General features: G+C 45.2%; 1 protein-coding gene across 1 annotated transcript in view; it reads left to right on the forward strand.

Annotated features, from left to right (window-relative positions):
* The window catches only part of LOC147738039 (uncharacterized), a 75,976-nt gene extending 50,680 nt beyond the window's left edge, over window positions 1–25,296 (forward strand). Inside the window, exon 2 of the mRNA XM_086952092.1 lies at window positions 15,696–25,296. Within this exon, the coding sequence (XP_086808218.1) occupies window positions 16,113–18,686 (2,574 nt within the window). The 5' untranslated portion in view covers window positions 15,696–16,112 and the 3' untranslated portion in view covers window positions 18,687–25,296. The remainder of the gene's footprint in view (window positions 1–15,695) is intronic.
* Window positions 25,297–25,671: the final 375 nt, after the last annotated feature.

The following is a 25,671-nucleotide window of genomic DNA, read 5'->3' on the forward strand; positions in this document are numbered from 1 at the left end:
CAGGCGATGAAACTCCTAGCTCCCCCAACTGTTTTTTTTAAAATATAGGAACTAGGACTTGTCTTGCTCCTGTGGACCGAAGAGTCCTTCCTGGAACATACCATTTGAATCTTTGCCTCAGATGGCCAGGCCTATTCCATTGAGGGCTTTAAATGCCGTACAGAGGGCCTTAAAGCTTACCCTTTGTTCCACAGGGAGCCAGTGTAGTTATATTAGTTCTTTTTTGACAATATTTAGGTGTCCCTGTCAACAACCTGGCCGCCGCGTTTTGCACGCTCTGAAGCCTGTTAATGTGCTGTTTTTGGGCGTTCAGACAGACGCTGTTGCAATAATCCAGACGTGCCATAACAAGTGCCGTGGCCACCGTCCTGAGACTTTCTTTTGGAAGATAAAGCTTTATTTTTCTTATGATTCTGAGTGTCAGAAAACAAGCTGACACCACCGTGCTTATTTGGTCACTAAACGTAAGTTTGTTATGCACTAACACCCACAGATTTGTTGCTTTTCCAGTGCAATCAGGGCAAATACCAAAATCTTCTGGTCACCAGTCTGGTGACCATAGCTGTGGGTTATTCCTGAATATCATGACCTCTGTTTTGCTTGAATTGTGTTTCAAGCAGTTGGTCGACATCCACCCTGAGATGGCTTTCATACAATTGTGAACATGTGCCCCAGTTTCCTTTTTATCCCCATCTCTAAGAGATAACACAATTTGAGTGTCGTCCGCATAGGAGGTGAGTTGGAAGCCAAAGGATCTTATTAAACATGCCAGAGTTATCATGTACATATTAAAAAGTGTTGCGCTTAACGGTGAGCCCTGAGGCACCCCACAAGGGAGGGAACCCGGCTTTGACATGTTGTTGTCGTCCAGATCAACTGTTTGTGTTCTTTCAGATAGAAAGGACTGCAGGAGGTTCCAAGCAGCACCCTGTACCCCTGCTTCACACAGCCAGTCCATCAGAGCTTCATGATGGACCGTGTCAAAGGCCGCTGACAAATCTAGCATCATCAGTATTGCCTTGCCTCCACAGTCCAAGGCCTCCCTCACTTCCTCTGTAGATTTAATTCAAGCCAGCTCCGTGCTGTGTTTGCCTCTAAACCAGTACTGAGACTGGTCGAGTAGATTATTGGTTCGAAGAAATAAATCGAGCTGGGTATTCATAGCTTTTTCAGCATTTTTTGCAAGAAGCGGAAGCCATGAAATTGGCCTATAACTACTTGGGACCTTAGGAACCAGAGTCGTTTTTTAGGTTTTGCCTAGCCAATGCGTACGAAGTACGCATGCGCTAGCAAAATCTTATGTTTTCCTCTGTGGGGTCGGGTATCCGCCCCCTCCTCCCATTGGCTAGCTCCATAAATGGAGGCTAGCCATTGGGAGACGGCTCTGTCCGTCAATCCCGGACCAGATTCGGGGGCGTTCCCGAGATTTTTTTCTCTCTCCACCCACTTCTGATCGTCAATGCGGCGGTGGGTGTGTGTTATTTTTTTTTTTTCGAGTCGGCCTGTTTTCTTCTTTTTCCAAGTGTTTGTTGTTGGAGTTGGCTGCAAGATTTGAGTTCCCACGAAGCGTTCAGGTAAGGAGCATTTTCTTTATAAATATGTTTTCACTTTGTATGTTTACGTATGTTTGTTTTGATCCCGTCCCTGACCCTCCCCTCCCGCTGTCCGTTCCTGCCCCCCCTCCCGCTCTCTGTTCCTTTCCCGCCCCCCCTCCCGCTGTCCGTGTGCTCGTGGTGCTTGTTTGTCAGAGCTAGCAGCGAGGATGCTAACTCATAACCAGCACTATATATTAACTGCAGCTTCTCTTGTAAAGATTAGCAGTTTCTGTTCTGACCTACTATGCGAAAAACAAGCCCGGCTTGCTGCTTGTTGTGACGGCGCAAGCCGTGTTTACATCGACGCTCATACTTACGTGGATGCGCCGAAGCAGCTGCGCCGGGAAGCTAGAGGAAAGAAAATTGTGCGCGTCTGGGGAGGGTTTATATAGCACCAGTTTCCGGCGGCTCAGGGCGTTCCCAAATATAGCCTGAGTAAAGCCCTCTGCAAAACCCAAAGGGCGCTGGTGCCCTGCACCCTGCAGGGATGGAGGATGGGGTGGGGGGGCAAAACCCAAAGGGTACTGGTGCCCTGCACCCGGCAAGGGAGGGGGGGGGCAAAACCCAAAGGGCGCTGACGCCCTGTACCCGGCAGGGATGGAGGATGGGGGGGGCCCAAAGGGCGCTGGCCCCCTGCACCCGGCAAGGAGGGCGCGCATTCTGACCTCGTGCAGAGCAAGACCCCCTCAAACAGCAGCACAAAACCTTCGACCCGCCCGCGGTCCCGAGACGTCGCCCATAATGAGAATACATGATGCTCTGAGATTGACACGTATATTGGCGGGTCACTGCTCCTGTACACGATCAGATGTCAGACAGAAAGGAAACCCCTGATATCGAGAACAGAGTCGCGTGGTGGATGGACGGATATGGAAACATAAGGAACTCAGCAAATACAAATGGACCCGGGTGCCATATAGGCACTATATTGCATAACTAATGTGCAAAGTGAATTGTATACTTTTTAAGATGCGGTAAAGAACCAGCGATCGCCTTGTGTGCGCAGGTAGCCCAAACCCTAAGCAGGCATAAATAAGGCTTTTCTGTAGAAGTTGAATTCACGCATGGATAAAATGTGTCTAAAAATATGTGAACTTCTAAACAACATGAATGTGTCCTAACTCAACATGTGCTCATGTAAAGCGCTCTAACCCCTTCGGGTCTCGTTAGCGCTATATACAACTTTTTTTTAAAAAAGCTTTAATGTGTACTGCCTAGCAGTGGCATCGGGAGCGGGGGGGGCCCTCCGGCGGACGGGTGGCAGCATACTCTTCACGCCCTTATTAACTCCACCGTGTGGGAGAAGCTCCGTAGCTCACTATTTTACCGAGGTGTTTATTCAAAAGTGCCTCTTTGTGTTCACGAGTGGCACTGCTAGGTTGAAGCATTACATATTAATTAAAAGCCCCACTCTCTTCTTCTTTGGGCCACAGGGATAACGTGAGAACTTGTGGGGCAGAGAAGGGGGAGAGTGCCTATGATAGATAAGGCTCTTTGGTCCGGTTATAGTCTAAGTCTGCTAGACAGAAATTTTACTGATGGGTTTATTTAATATACAGCCCAGCCAGGGATCTTCTTTTAATTATTTAGAACTAATACAGCCGAAGCTGAGGATCGAACTCTGCTCTCCACCTCCAAGGTCGGCAGCTTTATGTGTTACGCCACCTCTCCTCGCTTCACTTTGTTTCCATTGCGTGACCTTTAAGTGCCCCTGGGGCACAAGCAGGGGCCTACTAGAGTGCTTCTCTTCGGAATGCTCTGTGCGGTCCCCCGGGGTATACACTATGCGTCATGTTTTCTGTTCCGATTGGTCATGCCTTTCCACAGTTTGTGGGTGGCCACAAAGCCTAGCAACCGTAAAGACAATATCACTACATCCCATCTAATTTAGTTAACTTCAAATTATCAATTTCTCAGTTCTCGAAATAAGGTATTCAAGCCAAGCCGGCTGTTGCGTGAAGAAAGTTAGGCAGATGCTCTTAAATATACTATACACAGAAGATTCGTTTTAAGGTTCCTCTCAATATGCAAAAAAAAGAACTAAGAATCGATCATGTATCTATAGAGCTATCCTGTATATTTGTTTCTGCATTTCAATAGTAGGAATGAGTGTATAAGAGAATCGGGTTGCCTTTCACCTGATTCACTTGTGCCAAAGTAAATAGTAGCCAAATGTGTTGGCAGGGTAGACAGTAAGGCTGGAGGTTGGGACACCCAGTTACCACTTGTTGGCTGACCTTTGATGCAGGGTGAGTACAATAGAAAGTCCTGGACAATGAATGTAATAATTATGTGGAGCGCTGTCTCGTGCACTGTGAGGCTATTGGCAGGGCTTAAGCAGGAGCAAGTTGAACCCACTATTTCAAAAGAAGGAGTTTGTGCAGGTTTTTTTTTTTTTAAACGGGTCATTTTTAAGGACCACGGCTTGTTTTTCATCCTCGGACTTCATCTAGAGTAGGAGAGACCGGAAGGAGAGGAAGAAAGGAGGAAGAGAAAAAATAGGGAAATTGTGATAAATGAGAAAGCATGGACGGAAAAGAAACTGCGAAGTGAGATGAAGAGACAGGCAGTGTGGCTTGCTGGAAGAAAGGTGTGAGGTGGAATCCAGTTTAGACAGCCTTGGTATTTTCTAACATGGCATTTGTAAGTGCCAGTGGCGGGCTCTTAAAAATTCTTTAGGCCCCTGCACTTATTTATAAATTCAACCCTAAATGGAGTACATTACTGTGTGCCACTTTTACTGTGTGTACATGTGTTGTGTTTGCATAGCGCAAACATTCCCAAAAGACAGCAGAGCAGTGTACAGGCTCAAAGGAAGAGAGCAGCAGTGAAAGGTGGGTGTGAATGCCCTCATTCTGTTTCGAACAGTAGTCACACAACTACCAAGAGGCCCTGTGTGTTGTGGCCCCACACGCTTTCTGTTGGCTAGGTGAGTGTCTTTGACAGGCGTACCTTTTGTGTTTTTTTTTTTTTTTTTTGGTCGAAGCCTACATCTTTTGGACCTTCGGAAAGCGGCCATGAGAATGCATTTCACCCATTGCTTGCCAGTGGCTTTGTACCTCACATTTTCTTGCTTTTATTTGGACTGTTCAGCTTGAGTTTGTCCCTTCCATTGCCCAGTCAAGTCAAGTATTACACCGTCTCCTCCCTCGGGACTCGCTCCTCTCTCCGAACTTTGCCTCGCAATGCAGGAACATCGCTGCCAGCAGCAGCAGTGCCGACCGGTGGGGCCGCATCCCAGGCTGAGCTTTGCGGGGAACCCGAGGAGTGGCAAGGGGTCAGCGGTGCCACCGGCAGGTCCTGGCTCTGCAGTCATGCAGCTCCCAGGATGCAGGACTTCTGCTCATACTCTCATCCCGTCACTCACTCTTCCCTTTCACCACTCTCCTTCTCTCACTGCCTCTATCTTCTGCTCATACTCTCATCCCGTCACTCACTCTTCCCTTTCACCACACTCTCCTTCTCTCACTGCCTCTCTCTCTTCTGCTCTTACTCTCATCCCGTCACTCACTCTTCCCTTTCACCACACTCTCCTTCTCTCACCGCCTCTCTCCCTTCTGCTCATACTCTCATCCCGTCACTCACTCTTCCCTTTCACCACACTCTCCTTCTCTCACCGCCTCTCTCTCCTGCTCTTACTCTCATCCCGTCACTCACTCTTCCCTTTCACCACACTCTCCTTCTCTCACTGCCTCTTTCTTCTGCTCATTCTCTCATCCCGTCACTCACTCTTCCCTTTCACCACACTCTCCTTCTCTCACTGCCTCTATCTTCTGCTCATACTCTCATCCCGTCACTCACTCTTCCCTTTCACCACACTCTCCTTCTCTCACTCCCTCTCTCTCTTCTGCTCTTACTCTCATCCCGTCACTCACTCTTCCCTTTCACCACACTCTCCTTCTCTCACCGCCTCTCTCTCTTCTGCTCATACTCTCATCCCGTCACTCACTCTTCCCTTTCACCACACTCTCCTTCTCTCACTGCCTCTATCTTCTGCTCATACTCTCATCCCGTCACTCACTCTTCCCTTTCATCACACTCTCCTTCTCTCACCGCCTCTCTCTCTTCTGCTCATACTCTCATCCCGTCACTCACTCTTCCCTTTCACCACACTCTCCTTCTCTCACTGCCTCTATCTTCTGCTCATACTCTCATCCCGTCACTCACTCTTCCCTTTCACCACACTCTCCTTCTCTCACTCCCTCTCTCTCTTCTGCTCTTACTCTCATCCCGTCACTCACTCTTCCCTTTCACCACACTCTCCTTCTCTCACCGCCTCTCTCTCTTCTGCTCATACTCTCATCCCGTCACTCACTCTTCCCTTTCACCACACTCTCCTTCTCTCACTGCCTCTATCTTCTGCTCATACTCTCATCCCGTCACTCACTCTTCCCTTTCATCACACTCTCCTTCTCTCACCGCCTCTCTCTCTTCTGCTCATACTCTCATCCCGTCACTCACTCTTCCCTTTCACCACACTCTCCTTCTCTCACTGCCTCTATCTTCTGCTCATACTCTCATCCCGTCACTCACTCTTCCCTTTCATCACACTCTCCTTCTCTCACTGCCTCTCTCTCTTCTGCTCTTACTCTCATCCCGTCACTCACTATTCCCTTTTACCACACTCTCCTTCTCTCACTGCCTCTTTCTTCTGCTCATTCTCTCATCCCGTCACTCACTCTTCCCTTTCACCACACTCTCCTTCTCTCACTGCCTCTCTCTCTTCTGCTCTTACTCTCATCCCGTCACTCACTCTTCCCTTTCACCACACTCTCCTTCTCTCACCGCCTCCCTCTCTTCTGCTCATACTCTCATCCCGTCACTCATTCTTCTCTTTCACCACACTCTCCTTCTCTCACCGCCTCTCTCTCTTCTGCTCTTACTCTCATCCCGTCACTCACTCTTCCCTTTTACCACACTCTCCTTCTCTCACTGCCTCTCTTTCTTCTGCTCATTCTCTCATCCCGTCACTCACTCTCCCTTCAACACACTGCTAACTCTCTCCAATGCACCACTCTCTCTCACCCTAATTTGTTTTTCCTTCTTGGCTCTATCTCTATTCATTATCCCTCCCCGACTCCTCCTGATTCTATAGAGCACTTTTCAAAAATTTTTGTAACCATCGTCCATTTGCGTGAGATTACGCTATTGGCATTGTAAATGACAATGGCATTAATTTATCTGTTTTCAAAACCAACGCATAAATAAAAAAATTGTCATTGACAACGCCAATCGCTCTAACTTTGTCAAAGGCAAAACCATTGCATTGTAAATGCTTGTTTTAATAGAGGGAGGATAGAGGCCTTCTTCCAGTCCCTGGGAAATATGCCGGTGGTGAATATGGTGTTGAGCAAAGGGGTAAGAGCTTACCCTTTGACTTCCGGAATTAATTTCAATACAAACGCCGGACATGGGTCCATGGAAGACCCTGATCGAATAGAGTTCAAAAGTTTGATTGACTCTGATGTTTCTAGCAATGAGAATTTATCTAAAACTGGTGTAGGGTTGGGTCTATTAGGTTCTATTTTAGGTGGCTGCACTCTTTCACCTTTTTGGGCTAAAGTGAATGTAGAAAAAATACATTCCACCTTTTGTTGGAAAAAAGTAGAAATTTTTTCGCACAATTCAGGACTACTTAAGCTCTTAGGGGCTGGTGCGGCAAGTTTAGTAATCGTTTTAAAGAGTTCTTTGAGATTGGACTTAGCTTGAGAAATTTGTTCTGTAAAAACTTATTTTTTGTTTCCAGCAATAGTTCCTTATAGATTCTGAGACTCTGCTTATACATTTCTATATCCTTACTTTTATACCCTTTCCTCCATGCCCATTTAATATTTTACAGGCTGTTTCAGGTTTTTTAAAATCCTCTGAGTACCAGGGGTCTGAGGGTTGGGCCCGTGTAAGGGTTCAATGTTTCACCGGAGCTAATTTATTGCATGCCGCGTCTATCCAATCTGTATAGGCTGACGTAGCCTCGTCCCCCCAGAGGGGAGCGGGAGCAAGGTTCTCTTCAGTGCCCCTTCTAATTCTAAACAATCTGCATTTTTCCAGGCTCTTTTTGTAATCTTCCTTATGGGTTCAGGTCTGGGTTGAAGGCCGTTTGACTCTTTCAGTTCAAATAAAATGGCACTGTGATTGGACCATGCCAATGGGAGTACCACAGTGCAGGTCAGATTTGGATTATTAGAAACTGTCAGCATTTTACAGGACTGTATTTCATTTGGATAGCTCATTGGGTTAATACACCTCCTGCAAAGAGTCTGTCGGCATATTAAAGGACTGTATTTTATATCGATAGTTCAGTGGGTTAATGCGCCTCCTGCAGAGAGTCTGCCAGCATATCACAGGACTGTATTTTATATCGATAGTTCAGTGGGTTAAATGCACCTCCTGCAGAGAGTCTGCCAGCATATTACAGGGCTGTATTTTATATGGATAGTTCGGTGGGATGATGTGCCTCCTGCAGAGAGTCTGCCAGCACATTACAGAGCTGTATTTTATATGAATAGTTCGGTGGGATGATGCGCCTCCTGCAGAGTCTTCCAGCATATTACAGAGCTGTATTTTATATGGATAGCTCAGTGGGTTAATGCGCCTCCTGCAAAGAGTCTGTCAGCATACTACAGGACTCTATTTTATATGGATAGCTCAGTGGGTTGATGCGCCTCCTGCAGATATTCTGCCAGCATATTACAGGACTGCATTTTATATGGATAGCTCAGTTGGTTAATGCGCCCCCTGCTGAGTCTGCTAGCATATTTCAGGACTCTATTTTATATGGATAGCTCAGTGGGTTAATGCGCATCCTGCAGAGAGTCTGCCAGCATATTACAGGACTATATTTTAAATGGATAGCTCTGTGGTTTAATGCGTCTCCTGCAGAGAGTCTCCGAGCATTGTTCAGGACTCTATTTTACATGGATAGCTCATTGGGTTAATGCGCCTCCTGCAGAGAGTCTGCCAGCATATTGCAGGACTGCATTTTATATGGATAGCTCAGTTGGTGTATGCGCCTCCTGCTGAGAGTCTGCCAGCATATTACAGGACTCTATTTTATATGGCTAGCTCAGTGGGTTAATGCACCTCCTGCAGAGAGTCTGCCACCATATATTACAGGGCTGTATTTTATATGAATAGTTCAGTGGGTTAATGCGCCTCCTGCAGCGAGCCTGCCAGCATATTACAGGACTGTATTTTATATGGATAGCTCAGTGGGTTAATGCGCCTCCTGCAGAGAGTCTGCCAGCATATTACAGGACTGCATTTTATATGGCTAGCTCAGTGGGTTAATGCACCTCCTGCAGAGAGTCTGCCACCACATATTACAGGGCTGTATTTTATATGAATAGTTCAGTGGGTTAATGCGCCTCCTGCAGAGAGCCTGCCAGCATATTACAGGACTGTATTTTATATGGAACGCTCAGTGGGTTAATGCTACTCCTGCAGAGAGTCTGCCAGCATATTACAAGACTGTATTTTATATGGATAGTTCACTGAGTTAATGCGCCTCCTGCAGAGAGTCTGCCGGCATATTACAGGACTGTATTTAATATGGATAGCTTAGTGCTTTAATGCGCCTCCTGCAGACAGTCTGCCGGCATATTACAGGACTGTATTTTAGATGGTTAGCCCAGTGGATTAATGTGCCTCCTGCAGACAGCCTGTCAGCATCTTTCCAATGCATTTTAATGCTGGTGTCCGCATCACTGCTTTAAAATGCATTCGACACACATACATAGCTCTCAGATACGATAGAGAGCACATACAATGCTTAAAAAACAGCATTGTGTACCGTAGATAATCTATGCACTGCGCTCTGCAGGGCCTGCGAGACATCAATCCTGCTTGCGATGGCCTTGGAGGACTCGTTCTAGTTACCGTCCACGGATATATGGTTTCTTTTCCTGCTGCTTCCTCGGTCAGGTGCCCTCCCCCAGCCTCCCTGAAACAGACATGGGCATGGGAGGGGCTGCTAAATGAGGAAAGTCACTGAATAAGTGTGCTTGCTGTACACACTTAAAATATTCAAATATAGTTTGTGGTGCTGCGGCCTTCCAGCGTAAGACACTCTAGGAGGAAAACGGACTGACTCTGCGCCCACTCGAAAAAAACATAGAAATGCTGCATTCCATTGCTGCATTCCATTTCTGCATTCCATTTCTGCATTCCATTGCTGCATTCCATTGCTGCATTCCATTGCTGCAGTCCATTGCTGCTCTCCATTACTGCAGTCCATTGCTTCTCTCCATTACTGCAGTCCATTGCTGCAGTCCATTGCTGCACTCCCTTACGTCAGTCGTCCATTGCTTCAGTCGTCCATTGCTGCAGGCCATTGCTGCAGTCGTCCATTGCTTCACTCCATTGCTGCAGGCCATTGCTGCACTCCATTGCTGCACTCCATTGCTGCAGTCATCCATTGCTGCAGGCATCCATTGCTGCAGTCGTCTATTCCCGCAGTCCATTGCTGCACTCCCTTACGTCAGTCGTCCATTGCTTCAGTCGTCCATTGCTGCAGTCCATTGCTGCAGTCGTCCATTGCTGCAGTCATCCATTGCTGCAGTCGTCCATTGCTTCACTCCATTGCTGCAGTCCATTGCTGCACTCCCTTACGTCAGTCGTCCATTGCTTCAGTCGTCCATTGCTTCAGTCGTCCATTGCTTCAGTCGTCCATTGCTTCAGTCGTCCATTGCTTCAGTCGTCCATTGCTTCAGTCGTCCATTGCTGCAGTCGTCCATTGCTGCAGTCGTCCATTGCTGCAGTCGTCCATTGCTGCAGTCGTCCATTGCTGCAGTCGTCCATTGCTGCAGTCGTCCATTGCTGCAGTCATCCATTGCTGCAGTCGTCCATTGCTTTACTCCATTGCTGCAGTCCATTGCTGCTCTCCATTACTGCAGTCCATTGCTGCAGTCCATTGCTGCACTCCCTAGTCGTCCATTGCTGCAGTCGTCTATTCCTGCAGTCCATTGCTGCAGTCCATTGCTGCAGTCATCCATTGCTGCAGTCATCCATTGCTGCAGTCATCCATTGCTGCAGTCATCCATTGCTGCAGTCATCCATTGCTGCAGTCATCCATTGCTGCAGTCCATTGCTGAAGTCCATTGCTGCACTCCCTTACGTCAGTCGTCCATTGCTTCAGTCGTCCATTGCTGCAGTCCATTGCTTCACTCCATTGCTGCAGTCCATTGCTGCACTCCCTTACGTCAGTCGTCCATTGCTTCAGTCGTCCATTGCTGCAGTCGTCTATTCCTGCAGTCCATTGCTGCAGTCCATTGCTTCACTCCATTGCTTCACTCCATTGTTTCACTCCATTGCTGCAGTCCACTGCTGCTCTCCATTACTGCAGTCCATTGCTGCAGTCCATTGCTGCACTCCCTTACGTCAGTCGTCCATTGCTGCAGTCGTCCATTGCTTCAGTCGTCCATTGCTTCAGTCGTCCATTGCTTCAGTCGTCTATTCCTGCAGTCCATTGCTGCAGTCCATTGCTGCAGTCATCCATTGCTGCAGTCATCCATTGCTGCAGTCATCCATTGCTGCAGTCATCCATTGCTGCAGTCATCCATTGCTGCAGCCGTCCATTGCCGCAGTCCGATACTGAAGTCCCTTGCTGCAGTCCCTTGCTGCAGTCCATTGCTGCAGTCGTCCATTGCTGCAGTCGTCCATTGCTGCAGTCGTGCATTGCTGCAGTCGTGCATTGCTGCAGTCCACTGCTATACTCCACTGCTGCAGTCCATTGCTGCAGTCCATTGCTATACTCCACTGCTGCAGTCCATTGCTGCAGTCCATTGTGGCAGTCCATTGCTTCAGTCGTCCATTGCTGCCTTCCTTTGCAGTAGCCCATTGCTGCAGTCCATTGCTGCAGTCGTCCTTTGCTGCGGTCCATTGCTGCGGTCCATTGCTGCGGTCCATTGCTGCAGTTGTCCATTTCTGCAGTCCATTGCTGCAGTTGTCCATTTCTGCAGTCCATTGCTGCAGTCGTCCATTGCTTCAGTCCATTGCTTCAGTCGTCCATTGCTTCAGTCCATTGCTGCAGTCGTCCATTGCTTCAGTTGTCCATTGCTGCAGTTGTCCATTGCTGCAGTTGTCCATTGCTGCAGTTGTCCATTGCTGCAGTTGTCCATTGCTGCAGTTGTCCATTGCTGCAGTTGTCCATTGCTGCGGTCCATTGCTGCGGTCCATTGCTGCGGTCCATTGCTGCGGTCCATTGCTGCGGTCCATTGCTGCGGTCCATTGCTGCAGTCCATTGCTGCACTCCATTGCTGCAGTCGTCCATTGCTGCAGTCCATTGCTGCAGTCCATTGCTGCGATCGTCCATTGCTGCACTCTATTGCTGCACTCTATTGCTGCACTCTATTGCTGCACTCTATTGCTGCACTCTATTGCTGCACTCCATTGCTGCCTTCCTTTGCTGTAGCCCATTGCTGCAGTCCATTGCTGCAGTTGTCCATTGCTGCAGTCTTTCATTGCTTCACTCCATTGCTGCACTCCATTTTTGCAGTCCATTTCTGCAGTCCCTTTCTGCAGTCCATTGCTGCAGTCGTCCATTGCTTCAGTCCATTGCTGCGGTCCATTGCTGCAGTTGTCCATTGCTGCAGTCCATTGCTGCAGTCGTCCATTGCTGCAGTCCTTTCCTGCAGTCCATTGCTGCGGCCACAGCTGCCATGTGGCTTAATCGCGTGAATCCGATCGCTATCACATTTGCGGCGCTTGTGCACTCAACTCCCGGGCTTCTTTTCACGCACTTGAGGTGCCCACTTCTTTTACGCGTCTTTTCACTTTCAGCCCGGCCGCCCTTCAACTCCACCTCCCTCCCTCACCGCAAGATCGTGTGTATTTTCACTTTCAGCCCGCCCTCGCTTCAACTCCCTCCCCCTCCCTCACCGCTAAGCGCGTCTTTGACCATGTTAACTTGTTATCTGAGTTATTCGAATTCCTCTCCAATCGGGTAAAGGCCATATGAATACATCGCAATAATGAATATTTCTTTCATGTTGTTCCAAACAAAATGCAGCTTTTAAAAAGCGCCTGCACAGCCTGAGAAACAGCGCTCGGCGCTACAAAAGAGCAACGTCTGATATGTTTCTACTCACGAGGCTTTGAAATACATGCAGTGGAACGTCTAGCCTATATGTTGCCATAGTAGCCAGCGGCTGCTTTTCATATTGGCTTTGCCTTTCACAGACTAGAGTTTGGGATTTTATTAAAAGGTCTGACGGTCTGTTATCAGGTGACATCCATTGCGGCTGCTGGAAAACATCCCTCGGTACGTGGTCACATTTCAGCACATACTGTCCTCTGAATGAGTTTGACATTTTTAAGGGCCACTTTAAATCTATTGTCGTTTTTTTTCTTCATTTTGGCACACATGTATGCCTACAATCAATATTCAATGTTCCTTCCTGCCACTGGAATGTGAGAATTTCAAATACTTCATCATTCTTTATCTTTGTTCCATTCTTGAGATAAATTGGTGCTAACTGTGAGCCCAGGCATCGCTTGTAAAATCAGCAACCTTCGTAGTGTCAGGCTCTGCCTACACATTCAACCACCGCTGCAAACAAGCATTAGCATAGCCAATATGTCTCACTTTTGGGACCTTATAAGTATTTAGTTATGCAGCACAGTATCCTTGGTGCAAAAACAGAAACTGTTTCACTGCTAAACACTTATAAGGTCCCAAAAGCGAGACCTATTGGTTGTGTCAATGCTTGTTTATTAACCTAATTGTAGCAGGTAGACGTATAGTGTGCACTCTGTCAACATGTGGACAGGCTACTCTATGCGTTCCTTCTGGTCTAAATGCTGTTATGTTTGGCTTGGTGTACATTGGGAAACCTGGCACGCAGCTGATGCCTTGGGCAATATTTTATTAAAAATCAAGTATTAAAAGAACTGGGGTGGGGATACCTTGTTGGAGATTGAGTGTCTGCTGTGGTGCATTCCTGCAGCGTCACTCAGATCTATGTTACTACATGTGCCCAGGGTCTGCAAATTATTTGCTACTAGAGGTCTGCAGCACTGATTGTGCTACCCACCTATGCAGCCTGAAACCATGTCTCAGGCCTTCCACTGCAGTGCCTGTGTGTGTGCAGTTTACTGCCACATCAACTTTACATTTAAAACTACTTGCCAAGCCTTCAAATCTCCTTTCTTTACATATTAGTCGCCCCTAAGGATGGCCCTTGGTAAACCACCACGAGAGTGCTATGTAAGTAAAAGTTGGAACATATACTCTGTGTTTTACATGTCCTGGTAGTGACAAACAGCTAAATTCAGTTTTCACTGCTGTAATGCCGACTTTCATTGGCTAGAACTGGGAATTCCTTAGAATACCTATAAGCTGTAATTCCTGATTGGAAAGGAGTAGCCGTTTCATGTTTCATATTTCATATCTTTGGAATAGTAATGATAAATCCTCTTTACTGGTAAAGACTGATTTAACATTCCTATTTTAAAAATGCTACTTTTAGAAAGTGGACGTTTCTATGCTTGTACTGCTCTTTGTGCCTTATACCCTGTCTCTAATACACGTCTGGGCTAGGTGACCGACCCCTTTGTGCATTCCGTCTACACAGCCACAGACAGTGCAGGGGTTGGGTGTGATTTAGCACCCATCTGCATCCATCTGTATTCTGATGGGTCTTCCTGGGAAGATGGGAGGAAGGGGCCCACCCTTACACATCACAGGGTAGTGAACTGGCCCATACAAATTACTGATAACTCCCTTTGGTAGTCTGGAGTGAGTGCTGGGATTGAAAGAGATACTGGTGCACTTCAAAACCACTCTTTGGAGTTTCCCTCAGATCATTGGCACATTTGGACGTAAGTGCTAAGTCTCTGGCCCTGTCAACTCCGTCACTTCTGGATCTACACAGAACCGCTGTCAGAAGAACTGGGGTGCTGCAGAAAAGACTCAATTGGATTGTTTTTGACAAAGAATTGCTTTTCTGTGTGTTGCCCTGTGGAGTGCAGCTCTCTGACTCCTGGAAGGAGAGCTAGACTCTGTCTTCACTCCAAAGTGTGCTCCAAGGGCTTTTTAGCTTGCCTCCTGTTTCTCAAGTGTCAGAGACACAAAGGACTTCCTGCAGTTCTGCTGATGCTGCTGGACTCTCCCTTCCTATCCGTGTCTGAGGTGCCCCCTCCAAGTTCTGGACCTCAGAAGTGGTTTCTACAGCTGAGTCTCTGCCAAATCTGATGTGACGCAGCACGAAGCCCTGCAAAGTTTCTTCCGCTAGATGGCACAAGGCCTCCCCACGCACACTGCACCCCAAGCTCCAAGGTACTGTGTTCAGTGGGCCCAAATGGGTCCCTGCAGTCTTTCTGCGCTCCATTGTAGTCGGCCTGCACTTTGAATTTGCACCGGTCCCTCTTGACCAATCTGAAATAACCTTTTTTAGTGTTACCTGCTTTCAATTGTTTTATTACCTTTTTTTTCTTCAACATTCAATATCGCAGCTTCTACTTGATTGATTTTTATCGTTTTGGACTTGTTTTACTCAGATACATGTTCTCTATATTTCTAAACTGAGTCTTTTTGTGAGGTATTCACTGTGTTGTTGCATGAGTTATTGCACAAACCCTTTAAACATTGCCTTTTAAGCATGCCTGCTCTGTGCCCAGCTACCAGGGGGTGAGCGCAGAATAATTTGCAATTGTTTTGTGACTTACCCTGACTAGGATTGCTGGCCCTACTTGGACATGGTGCATACCTCTGCCAACCAGAGACCTGTTTTCTAACCGGTTCCATCTTGCATTATTCGTTAGGCCGTTTGATAATAGGAACCGTTCCCTGGATAAGAAGGGCGGCATCTTGTTGCTGTGGATTTAACATTGTAGTGTCTCTTGGGAGAAGATCTCACTCACTGAACAAGCAACAGTCTCTGGTCTCTTGGTTACTCCTTGAGTCCACACTCCTCAATAGAAGGGGATCACAAAAAGATCGTATGCCCTTACTCTGCCTATTGCATCTTTACATTGAAAGTGGAATCTAGGATTTCTTCAACGCACTTGTCTATATGAACACTTAAATGCATCATTAAATGCCAATGAGTTTTTCTGATGGGTTTTGCATTTAAGCTTAATTGTTTCTTTTTCTTAATCTAACAGGTGAAATAAATGCAGTAATGAATGTCAAAAGTAAAGCTATTAAACATCACTGGTGTGGGGAGTGATGTAAAAACAGTGTGCCTCAAAAACTCTTCCCTTGAAGGCTAATGCCTCGCCGAAGTCTTTTTCTACAGCAGAAAACCCAAGATGCCCAATGAGGTCTGTACTTGGCTCTTAGATATCAGCTGATAGACATTGGAGACACAACACACTGACATACTGAAGCAAGTCTAAGGTGCTGATTACGAAGGAAGAGAGAACCTGGTATCAGAAAGAACACACATGAGAAAAACCATATGAATTTCTAGAATGTGACAAAACATTTATTAGGCCAAAAAACAGCAAGTGCGACATAAGAAACTTCATACTGGAGAAAAACCAGATAGATGGACTGACTGTGAAAACGTGTTCTTTGCAATGAAAGACCCAGTGCAGCATCAGCGTGTCCACGTAGAGGAGAAACCATATAAATGTACAGAATGTAATAAATTGTTCAGATGGAAGGCGAGTCTAAAGCGGCATCAAATGATCCACACTGGGGAGAAACTGTATGAATGTACAGAATGTGACAAAGCATTTATAACAAATGAAAAGCTAACACAACATCAGAAAATCCACACTGGGGAGAAACCGTACCAATGTACAGAATGTGACGTGGCATTCATTAGAAAGTCACATCTAATGAAACATCATAAAATCCACACTGGGGAGAAACCATATCAATGTACAGAATGTGACAAAGCATTTATAACAAATGGAGAGCTAAAACAACATCAGAAAATCCACACTGGGGAGAAACCACATCAATGTACAGAATGTGACAAAGCATTTATAACAAATGGACAGTTAACACAACATCAGAAAACCCACACTGGGGAGAAACTGTATGCATGTACAGAATGTGACAAGGCATTTATAACAAATGGAGAGATAAAACGACATCAGAAAATCCACACTGGGGAGAAACCACATCAATGTACAGAATGTGACAAAGCATTTATAACAAATGGAGAGCTAAAACGACATCAGAAAATCCACACTGGGGAGAAACCATACCAATGTACAGAATGTTGCCTGACATACATTAGAATGTCGCATCTAATAAAACATCAGAAAGTCCACACTGGAGAGAAACCATATCAATGTACAGAATGTGACAAGGAATTTATAACAAATAAACATCTAAAACGACATCAGAAAATCCACACTGGGGAGAAACCATACCAATGTTCAGAATGTGACAAGGCATTTATAAGAAATAGAGCTCTAAAGCTACATCAGAAAATCCACACTGGGGAGAAACTGTATGCATGTACAGAATGTGACAAGGCATTTATGACAAATGAAGACCTAAAACGACATCAGAAAATCCACACTGGGGAAAAACCATATAAATGTACAGAATGTGACAAGGCATACAGTAGAAAACACCTTTTACTGGAACATCAGAAAACCCACACTGGAGAGAAACCCTATCAATGTACAGAATGTGGCAAATCATTTATAAGAAATGTACAGCTAAAGCAACATCAGAAAATCCACACTGGGGAGAAACCACATCAATGTACAGAATGTGACAAGGCATACAGTAGAAAACACCTTTTACTGGAACATCAGAAAACCCACACTGGAGAGAAACCCTATCAATGTACAGAATGTGGCAAATCATTTATAAGAAATGTACAGCTGAAGCAACATCAGACAATCCACACTGGGGAAAAACCATATAAATGTACAGAATGTGACAAGGCATACAGTAGAAAACACCTTTTACTGGAACATCAGAAAGCCCACACTGGAGAGAAACCCTATCAATGTACAGAATGTGGCAAATCATTTATAAGAAATGTACAGCTGAAGCAACATCAGAAAATCCACACTGGGGAGAAACCACATCAATGTACAGAATGTGACAAAGCATTTATAACAAATGGAGAGCTAAAACGACATCAAAAACTCCACACTGGAGAGAGACCATATCAATGTACAGAATGTTGCCTGACATACACTAGAAAGTCGCATCTAATAAAACATCAGAAAGTCCACACTGGAGAGAAACCATATCAATGTACAGAATGTTGCCTGACATACACTAGAAAGTCGCATCTAATAAAACATCAGAAAGTCCACACTGGAGAGAAACCATATCAATGTACAGAATGTGACAAGGCATTTATAAGAAATAGAGCTCTAAAGCTACATCAGAAAATCCACACTGGGGAGAAACTGTATGCATGTACAGAATGTGACAAGGCATTTATGACAAATGAAGACCTAAAACGACAACAGAAAATCCACACTGGGGAGAAACCATATAAATGTACAGAATGTGACAAGGCATACAGTAGAAAATACCATTTACTGGAACATCAGAAAACCCACACTGGGGCGAAACCATATCAATGTACAGAATGTGACAAAGCATTTAAAACAAATGGAGGGCTGAAGGGACATCAAAAACTCCACACTGGAGAGAGACCATATCAATGTACCGAATGTGACAAAGCATTTATAACAAATGGAGAGCTGAAGCGACATGAAAAAGTCCACACTGGAGAGAGACCATATCAATGTACCGAATGTGACAAAGCATTCATTAGAAAGTCACACCTAATGGAACATCAGAGAGTCCACACTGGGGAGAAACCATATCAATGTACAGAATGTGACAAAGCATTTACAACAAATGGAGAGCTGAAGGGACATCAAAAAGTCCACACTGGAGAGAGACCATATCAATGTACCGAATGTGACAAAGCATTTATAACAAATGGAGGGCTGAAGCGACATGAAAAAGTCCACACTGGAGAGAGACCATATCAATGTACCGAATGTGACAAAGCATTTATAACAAATGGAGAGCTGAAGCGACATCAAAATGTCCACTCTGGGGAGAAACTGTATGAACGTACAGAATGTGGCAAGGCATTTATAAAATACAAACAGCTAAAGCAACATCAAATGGTCCACACTGGGGGAGAATCCGTATGAATGCACTGAATGTGGTAAGGCATTTATAACAAATGGAAAGCTGAAGCGACATTAGACAATCCACATTGGGGAGAAACCATTCAACTGCACTGAATGTGAGAAGGCATTTATTAGAAAGTCACTTGTTATGCAACATCAGATAATCTACACAGGGGAGAAACCCTATGAATGTACATAATAGTACATCAGAAATTCCACACTGGTTAGAAACGATATGGCTGTACTGAATGCGATTTAGCAGTTATTACAAAGCAAAGTTAAAAAATACACCAGAAAGTTTCCACATGAGAGAAACTATATCATTGTACAAAATGTGACAAAGAACTTATACCAAATGGAAAGAGACCATTCAACCTCACTGAATGTGACAAGCTATTCATTATAAAGGGAGATTTAAAACAATATCAAGTCCACTGTGGGGAGAAACCACATGAATTTACAGAATGTGACAAGGCATTCATCACAAAGCAAAATTTAATACAAAATCAAGAAGTTCACACAAGAGAGAAAATGTATGTATTGAATACCACAAAGCATTCATAACAAATGGACAACTGAAGCGATGTCTGAAAATCTACATGGCAAAAAAATCCTATGTATTTAGAGTGTAATAAAGTCTTCCAAGGAAGAATAAGCTAACATCAACAAATCCACACTAGGGAGAAACACTATTAATAAATATAACGTGGCATGGGATTGATTACAAAACAAAATGTAATATATCAGAATGTTCACACAGGACAGAAACTCTATAAATGTATTGAATGTGACCATTGATTCATAAATGGAAAGCTAACGCAGCATCAAAAGTCCACCCTGAAGACTGCACTGATTGTAGCAAGGCATTTGTTAGCAAGGGAGAGCTAAACAACATCAAAGTCCCCACTGGGAAAAATCTATATTAATGTGCGCACTCAAATCAATCAATCGGTATTTATTAAGCACGGCAAATCATCTGTGAGATTCTCAAGCCGCAGGGGAGGAGTTGCTGTCCGGAGGGGCTGATCAGTTGAACAGCCAGATCTTGAGTTCTTTCCAGATTCACTGATGAGTCGGATCTCCAGTGCAGGGGAAGTTCATTCCAGGTCTTTACAGCCAGGTGGGAGAAAGAGCAGCCTCCGTGCCTGGTTTGACACTGGGAACGTGAGCAAGCAAGAGGGAGGTGGAATGCAGGTGTCTGGCGGGCTGGTTAAAGAATAAACTTTGGCTGATGTAGGACGATCCTTCGTTGTGGAGTGCCTTACAAGCATGGGTCGGTATCTTGCCTCTTTTCTAGACTGGGAGCCAGTTGAGTTTACTGAGGTGGGGAGTGATGTGGGTCTGCTTCAGGAGGTTGAGGATTAGTATTGCTGCTGAGTTCTGTATTGTCTGCAGTTGTCTCTGGAGGTTAGTGTTGATTCCTACATACAGAGTTTTTAGGTAGCCAAGCCAGTTAGTCACCAGGGCTTGGGTGATCATTTGTCTGGTGCTGATGGGGAGCTGCAAGATCTAAAGATCTTACAGCACATGTGCATTGTGAGTCATGGCATGGTCTGTAAGGGAGGGGACTGCTGACCACCATGCGTCGCTCCACGGAGATGCCTGGTAACTGAAGATGAGGACTTCCGTCTTGTCTGTGTTCAGTTTTAGGCAGTTGTGCTTCATCCAGTCGGTGATGTTGGCCGGGCACCTATGTAAGTTGTCTCTGGAGTTGGTGAGGTGGGTGTAGAAGATGACTTTCAGTCTGTGTGATCTAATAATGTTGGCTGGGGGTATCATGTTAGTGTAGAAGAAGGTGGGGATAATTGAGGATCCTTGTGGGGTACCACAGATGATGTCCTTGGGCTCAGGAGTAGGGCAGGAGTCTGATTTTCAGAGTTTTTCTGGTGAGGTAGGAGGCGATCCATTTCAGGGCATTTCATTGGATTCCGATGTGGTGGAGCTTGTCGATCAGGATCTGGTGGGAGACCATGTCAAAGGCAGCCGAGAGGTCGAGGAGGATGGGGCTGTATTTTGACTGAGGTCCAGGTGGGCTTTGATATCATCTGTGGCTGCTATCAGGGCAGTCTCTGTGCTTTGATTGGCATGGAAGCCTGAATGGGAGGAGTCCAGGAGGTTGTTGTGCTCCAGGTGTCTGGTCAGCGTACTCTTGATTGTCCTCTCAAAGACTATGGCCAGGAACGAGAGCAGGGGTATCAGTCAGGAGTTCTTCAGCTGCTCTAGGTCTGCTGAATGTTTTTTAGGAGGGGTTTCACTTCTACATGTTACCACTCTTCTGCAGAGGGGGCCAAGGCGATCGATCTGTTATGTGGGTTTGTGAGCTCTAATCTGATCACCTTGCTCCTGAGGTTAAAGATATGGTGGGGCATGGATCAGCGGGTACCCCAGAGTGCATTGTGTTCATTATGTAGGTGGTGTCTTGTGCAATGAGGGTATCCCAGGAAGTGGCCCGAGGTCAGAGTTAGTGTCAGTGGGTGTGAGGAGGGCGAGGCTGTCACTTGCAGAGAGCTGAGGTTCAAAGTCCCTGTAGATGACCGCGATCTTCTAATGAAAGTAGTCAGCAAGTGTGTAGCACAGATCCTAGGAGGGAGTTATGATATTCTCTGTGGCTGCAGGGTTGCTGAATTCCATGATGGTGAAGTGCTCATTGCTGTGGTTTGATCTGATCTTTATCCAGCATGTGAGCGCTCTCTTCTTTGAGGAGGTGGTAGTGGTTGATCGATGTCCTGAAGGTGGTGTAGTGCACTGGATCCTTATTGGTACGCTATCTTCTTTCTAGCCAACAACAGTTTCATTTAGAGGTCTGAAGTTCCAGGGTAAAGAGGTTGACACTCTTTGCCGATTCTCTGATCTTGGTCGGGGTGGCATAGTCGGTGATCCAGTCTGTGAAGTTCCTGAGGGCCTGTTTAAGGTCTAGAGCTGTGTCCAGACAGTTGGCATGGCGAGTGTTTCAGTTCTCATCTGAGAACGTTTTCCAGTTGCGCTGGGTTGTTTGGCTTTGGTTGCCGTAGTATTGTGCCCTGTGATGTTGAAGTGGACAATGGAGTTGGTCGGTCCAGGTGAGTTCTGTGACATGGTGGTACTTGATTGGTTCGCTGGAGATGAGGATGGAGTCAAGCGTGTGCCCAACGATGTGTGTTGGGTCGATGACGAGTTGGATGAGGCTGATGTTGCTCATGCTTTCTATTAGGTTGGCAGTGCTGACGTCGCTTAGGTCTTCCTTGTGGAAGCTGAGATCTGCTATGAATATGTAGTGTTCAGAGGCAATGGCGAGCTAGGTGATGAAGTAACGGATGGCTTTGCAGATCTCTGGACGAGTTCCTGGAGAATGTGACAAAGTGTTTTTAATGAAGTATCTGTATGAATGTACAGAAAGTGACAAGGCATTTATTAGAAAGGCACCTCACAGCCAATGTATCATGGGAAAGCCCACCCTGGGGAGAAACCATATAAAGGGCCACGGGTATGCCTAGACGTGGGTCCCGGGCTCACTGTACACTGGATTCAAGATGACTGATGAGGGGTGATACCCTAAACCGGTCCCAGTATGCTTGTTTCTGGTCCAGGGAGGACCTGCCTTGAAAGTTCAAGCTGGACTGTACCCATGAGGAGCAGGGCCAATGATTTGAATATGGTTAAGTCTTAACTGGCTTGGCATGGTGAGCAAAAGAACAATGGATTTAACCCAGATCACTTGACTGGGGGTGAATGTTTGAATTATTCCGAATTCCGTCCATAATTTGTGTGTCTTTTGGTTATGTATATAAGCACAAGACAAATTTTAAACCATCAACACAAGACAAGAGACCTTGTATCAATTTTATCAACTCTATGCCCGCATACGTAGATTGATGTGGTCTACAATGTCACTTATGGGTGTGGTGACGAGATAACACATCCAGTGATGTGTCCTGTTTACAAAGCTGACTCATTGTCACTAAGCAGCATGACCAAGCCCTTTTCCTGTTCCAGAGTCTACTATAATAAACTGTCATGACAAATTCAACAGTGCTGTACCACACTCCTCTCCAACTGGACTCCCACCAAATAACATAAAAAAACATAAAACTACTGAACTGTACGGACCCATCTGGTGACCAAAGAAACGCAGCGGGGAGAATACGAAGTTAAATCCTCAGTCCTTGAATGGATAGTAGGAGCAATTGATAGGTCAGTGTGTCACCATCTTGAAGACATCGATACTTGGATAGAGGCTATAAAAAAACTGGTCGCTTCGCTTTGCTTGTTTATGAAAGGTTAACTGTTAATTCCACAGTGATCAAGGCTTCAATCGAGCAGGATTTATAAAGCCCGGCTAATCGCCCAATAGGTTATCCAGGCGCTTGCAGGTCCTGTAGGCTTATTCGAACACCCAGGTCTTGAGGGTTGTTGGATGTGGCCCTTTTTGCAGGGTTATCCCCAAACATTTTGCTTCCACCTCCTATTTTTTTCATGATCTGTTGTTCTTGGTTTTAGGACTCTGGGCACTTTACCACTGCTAATCCGTGCATAAGTGCATATGCTCTCTGTGTAAATTGTTAATATGATTGGATCTCCCTGATTGGCAGGTTTGGATTTACTGGTCAGTACCTAGTAAAATGCACTGGGTGTGCCGGTGCTGGTAAATCAAATACTACTAGTGCAGCACTGATTCTGCCACCCACATGAGTAGCCCTAAAAAGATGTCTCAGGCCTGCCACTGCAATGCCTGTGCGCAGTCTGCTAAGTGCCATGTCGCCGTGGCAAGTGCACACACTTGCCAGGCCCTAACCTTCCCTTTTCTTACATATAGGACACTCTTATGGTTGGCTCAAGGTACCCCCCGGGCAAGGTGTAGTGTATGTGAAAGGTAGGACATGTACTGATGTGTGTAACATGTCCTGATAGTGAAATACTGCCAATTTCGTTTTTCACTATTGAAAGGCTAGCTTGCCCCATAGGACAGAATGAGGAATGCTTTGTAACATTCTTAAGCATATCTTCCCATAGGGATAAGATAGAAAAATAAAATTTAGGCTCTCTGAACTCAGAATTTATTAACACATATTTTACTAAAGATGGTTTTTAAATTGCGCGTTTGCAAATGCCACTTTTAGAAAGTATTTAGAAAGAAAGAAGATCCCCTAGGTACTACTTTAGAATGCTGCTATTTATTTAAGCAGACTTAGTGTCTTGACCATACTGTTCATAGCCAAATTTGACTTTTATCACATACATTTTTTATGTACTTAAATGCTTTTTTACAAGTACATATGTCTGAGCGCAACACAATCCGTTTACATCCAATATTTTTAAACAATTAACAGTTGAAGAATAGACATGAATTCTTCAAGCTACAACAATAATGTTACTAAAATTAAATAACATGTAATAATTACACCAACATAATCAGCTACAACAAGCAATCCTGAAGCCTGCTACTTAACGCCTTAGTTAGGACTGCTGTCACAAGGGCAGTTTTTCTGTGGGGCTAAATCTTTAGGTGAAGGCATCCTCAGAAAACTAGTTAGACATGGACTAGTGAATGTCCCTTTGTGAATGAAAAGGAAAAGTTGTTATGTTTCCAATCCCATTGTTATGTCGCTGGATTTTCGTCAGGGCTGGGCACGGTGTAACCTGTTGGTTTAATAGAATGGACAAATAAATATGGGCTCTTTCTCGCTATTGAGACTATTAACTATTGTAGTGGGTGAAGTACCTTTATCAGTAAAGAGACTCAGTCAGGTTTCTCAAGAACTTTAAGGCTGGGCCTGTAGTGGAAAAAACGGGAAGAGACACGGACATCTTGTCTCAGTATTGATTGATATTCGGCCATTAAATATATATTGCTCCAGTAAAACTAAAAAGTGTAGAAACTTACGTTGATTTGGGTTGTTTGTAGATAGTTGGCCTCGAGTCTTTTCAGCAGTCTAACTTTGGAGTGAGTTAGACAGAAACACCACAGTGTTTTAGTTCAACAAAGTGTCGTGGAGATGACCCGTACATTTATATAGTGTTAAGTTAGCATGAGCTTATTAGAAGTTTAAACACCATTTTTCCTTGCCTGCTCTGCTTTGCACATGACATACTCTGCGCTGGTGTTTAGAGAAACGATAGATGCTTTGCTTCACATGAGAATAACTTGTTTTGCTGCATTTCTAGCCTGCTTCGATAGTTTAGTCTGCACAGTATGCGCTGACACCGTCAAGGTTATCTTAGACACTGAGGTTGTTGTTCTAACTGATCAGCGCACGTTCTATCCATCACATGTATGCAGCTGTGGCCACCTCTGAGGTTCGGCACGTTTAATAATGCACTGGGTGGGCATGAATAGACACACTTGGAGAACATTTGTGTGCTGAGAGCTTGAGGAGAATATGATGTGATCCACTCCTGCTGATTACCAGAGGTATGGGGCCACCCATGTAAACCTGTGAGACCTTAATTAGTTATAAAATAACTTGCTATCTAGGGAGGGCGAAATATAGGTATATGTATAACCTGTTTCCCTTTAGCATTATAACATGCTTTCTCCCTTTGTATTTTATGGAGCAGTAACAATGCTGACAACCTGCTTTTTATAATACGTTTACTTATACTAGCAAAGATGCTGCTCATTAGAACACGTTGTTAGAAATAAACATTTCAAACTTATTTGTGTCTCATTTACTCCTTGTTTTGGACTGATATGATAGTATAATGAAAGAGTGTTCTTGTTTCCACCTTACCTGAGGAATCCTAAGTTTCATGTTCTGGGTTGACTAATCATTGGGGTTTTCACTATAGGACGAAGAACCGATGAGTCACTGATGCTAGTCTGGTAGGGGATGTTAGGTACTAAGGTGAGTTTGGTGTACCCTAATTCACTGAGGTCCTAGGTCTCTATGCACAGTTCTGTATAGGAACGGAATCCCTGCAACATGGCGCCCAACGTTTGGTCGTATATACGAGGCGCTTGAGTAGTGCTACTATCAGTCCTTTTTTCTTCTTCTTTTTTTTAAAAACATTTATTGCCAATGTCACAACT

Source organism: Lissotriton vulgaris, chromosome 1_1 (assembly GCF_964263255.1).
Source record: "Lissotriton vulgaris chromosome 1_1, aLisVul1.2, whole genome shotgun sequence".
NCBI lineage: Eukaryota > Metazoa > Chordata > Amphibia > Caudata > Salamandridae > Lissotriton > Lissotriton vulgaris.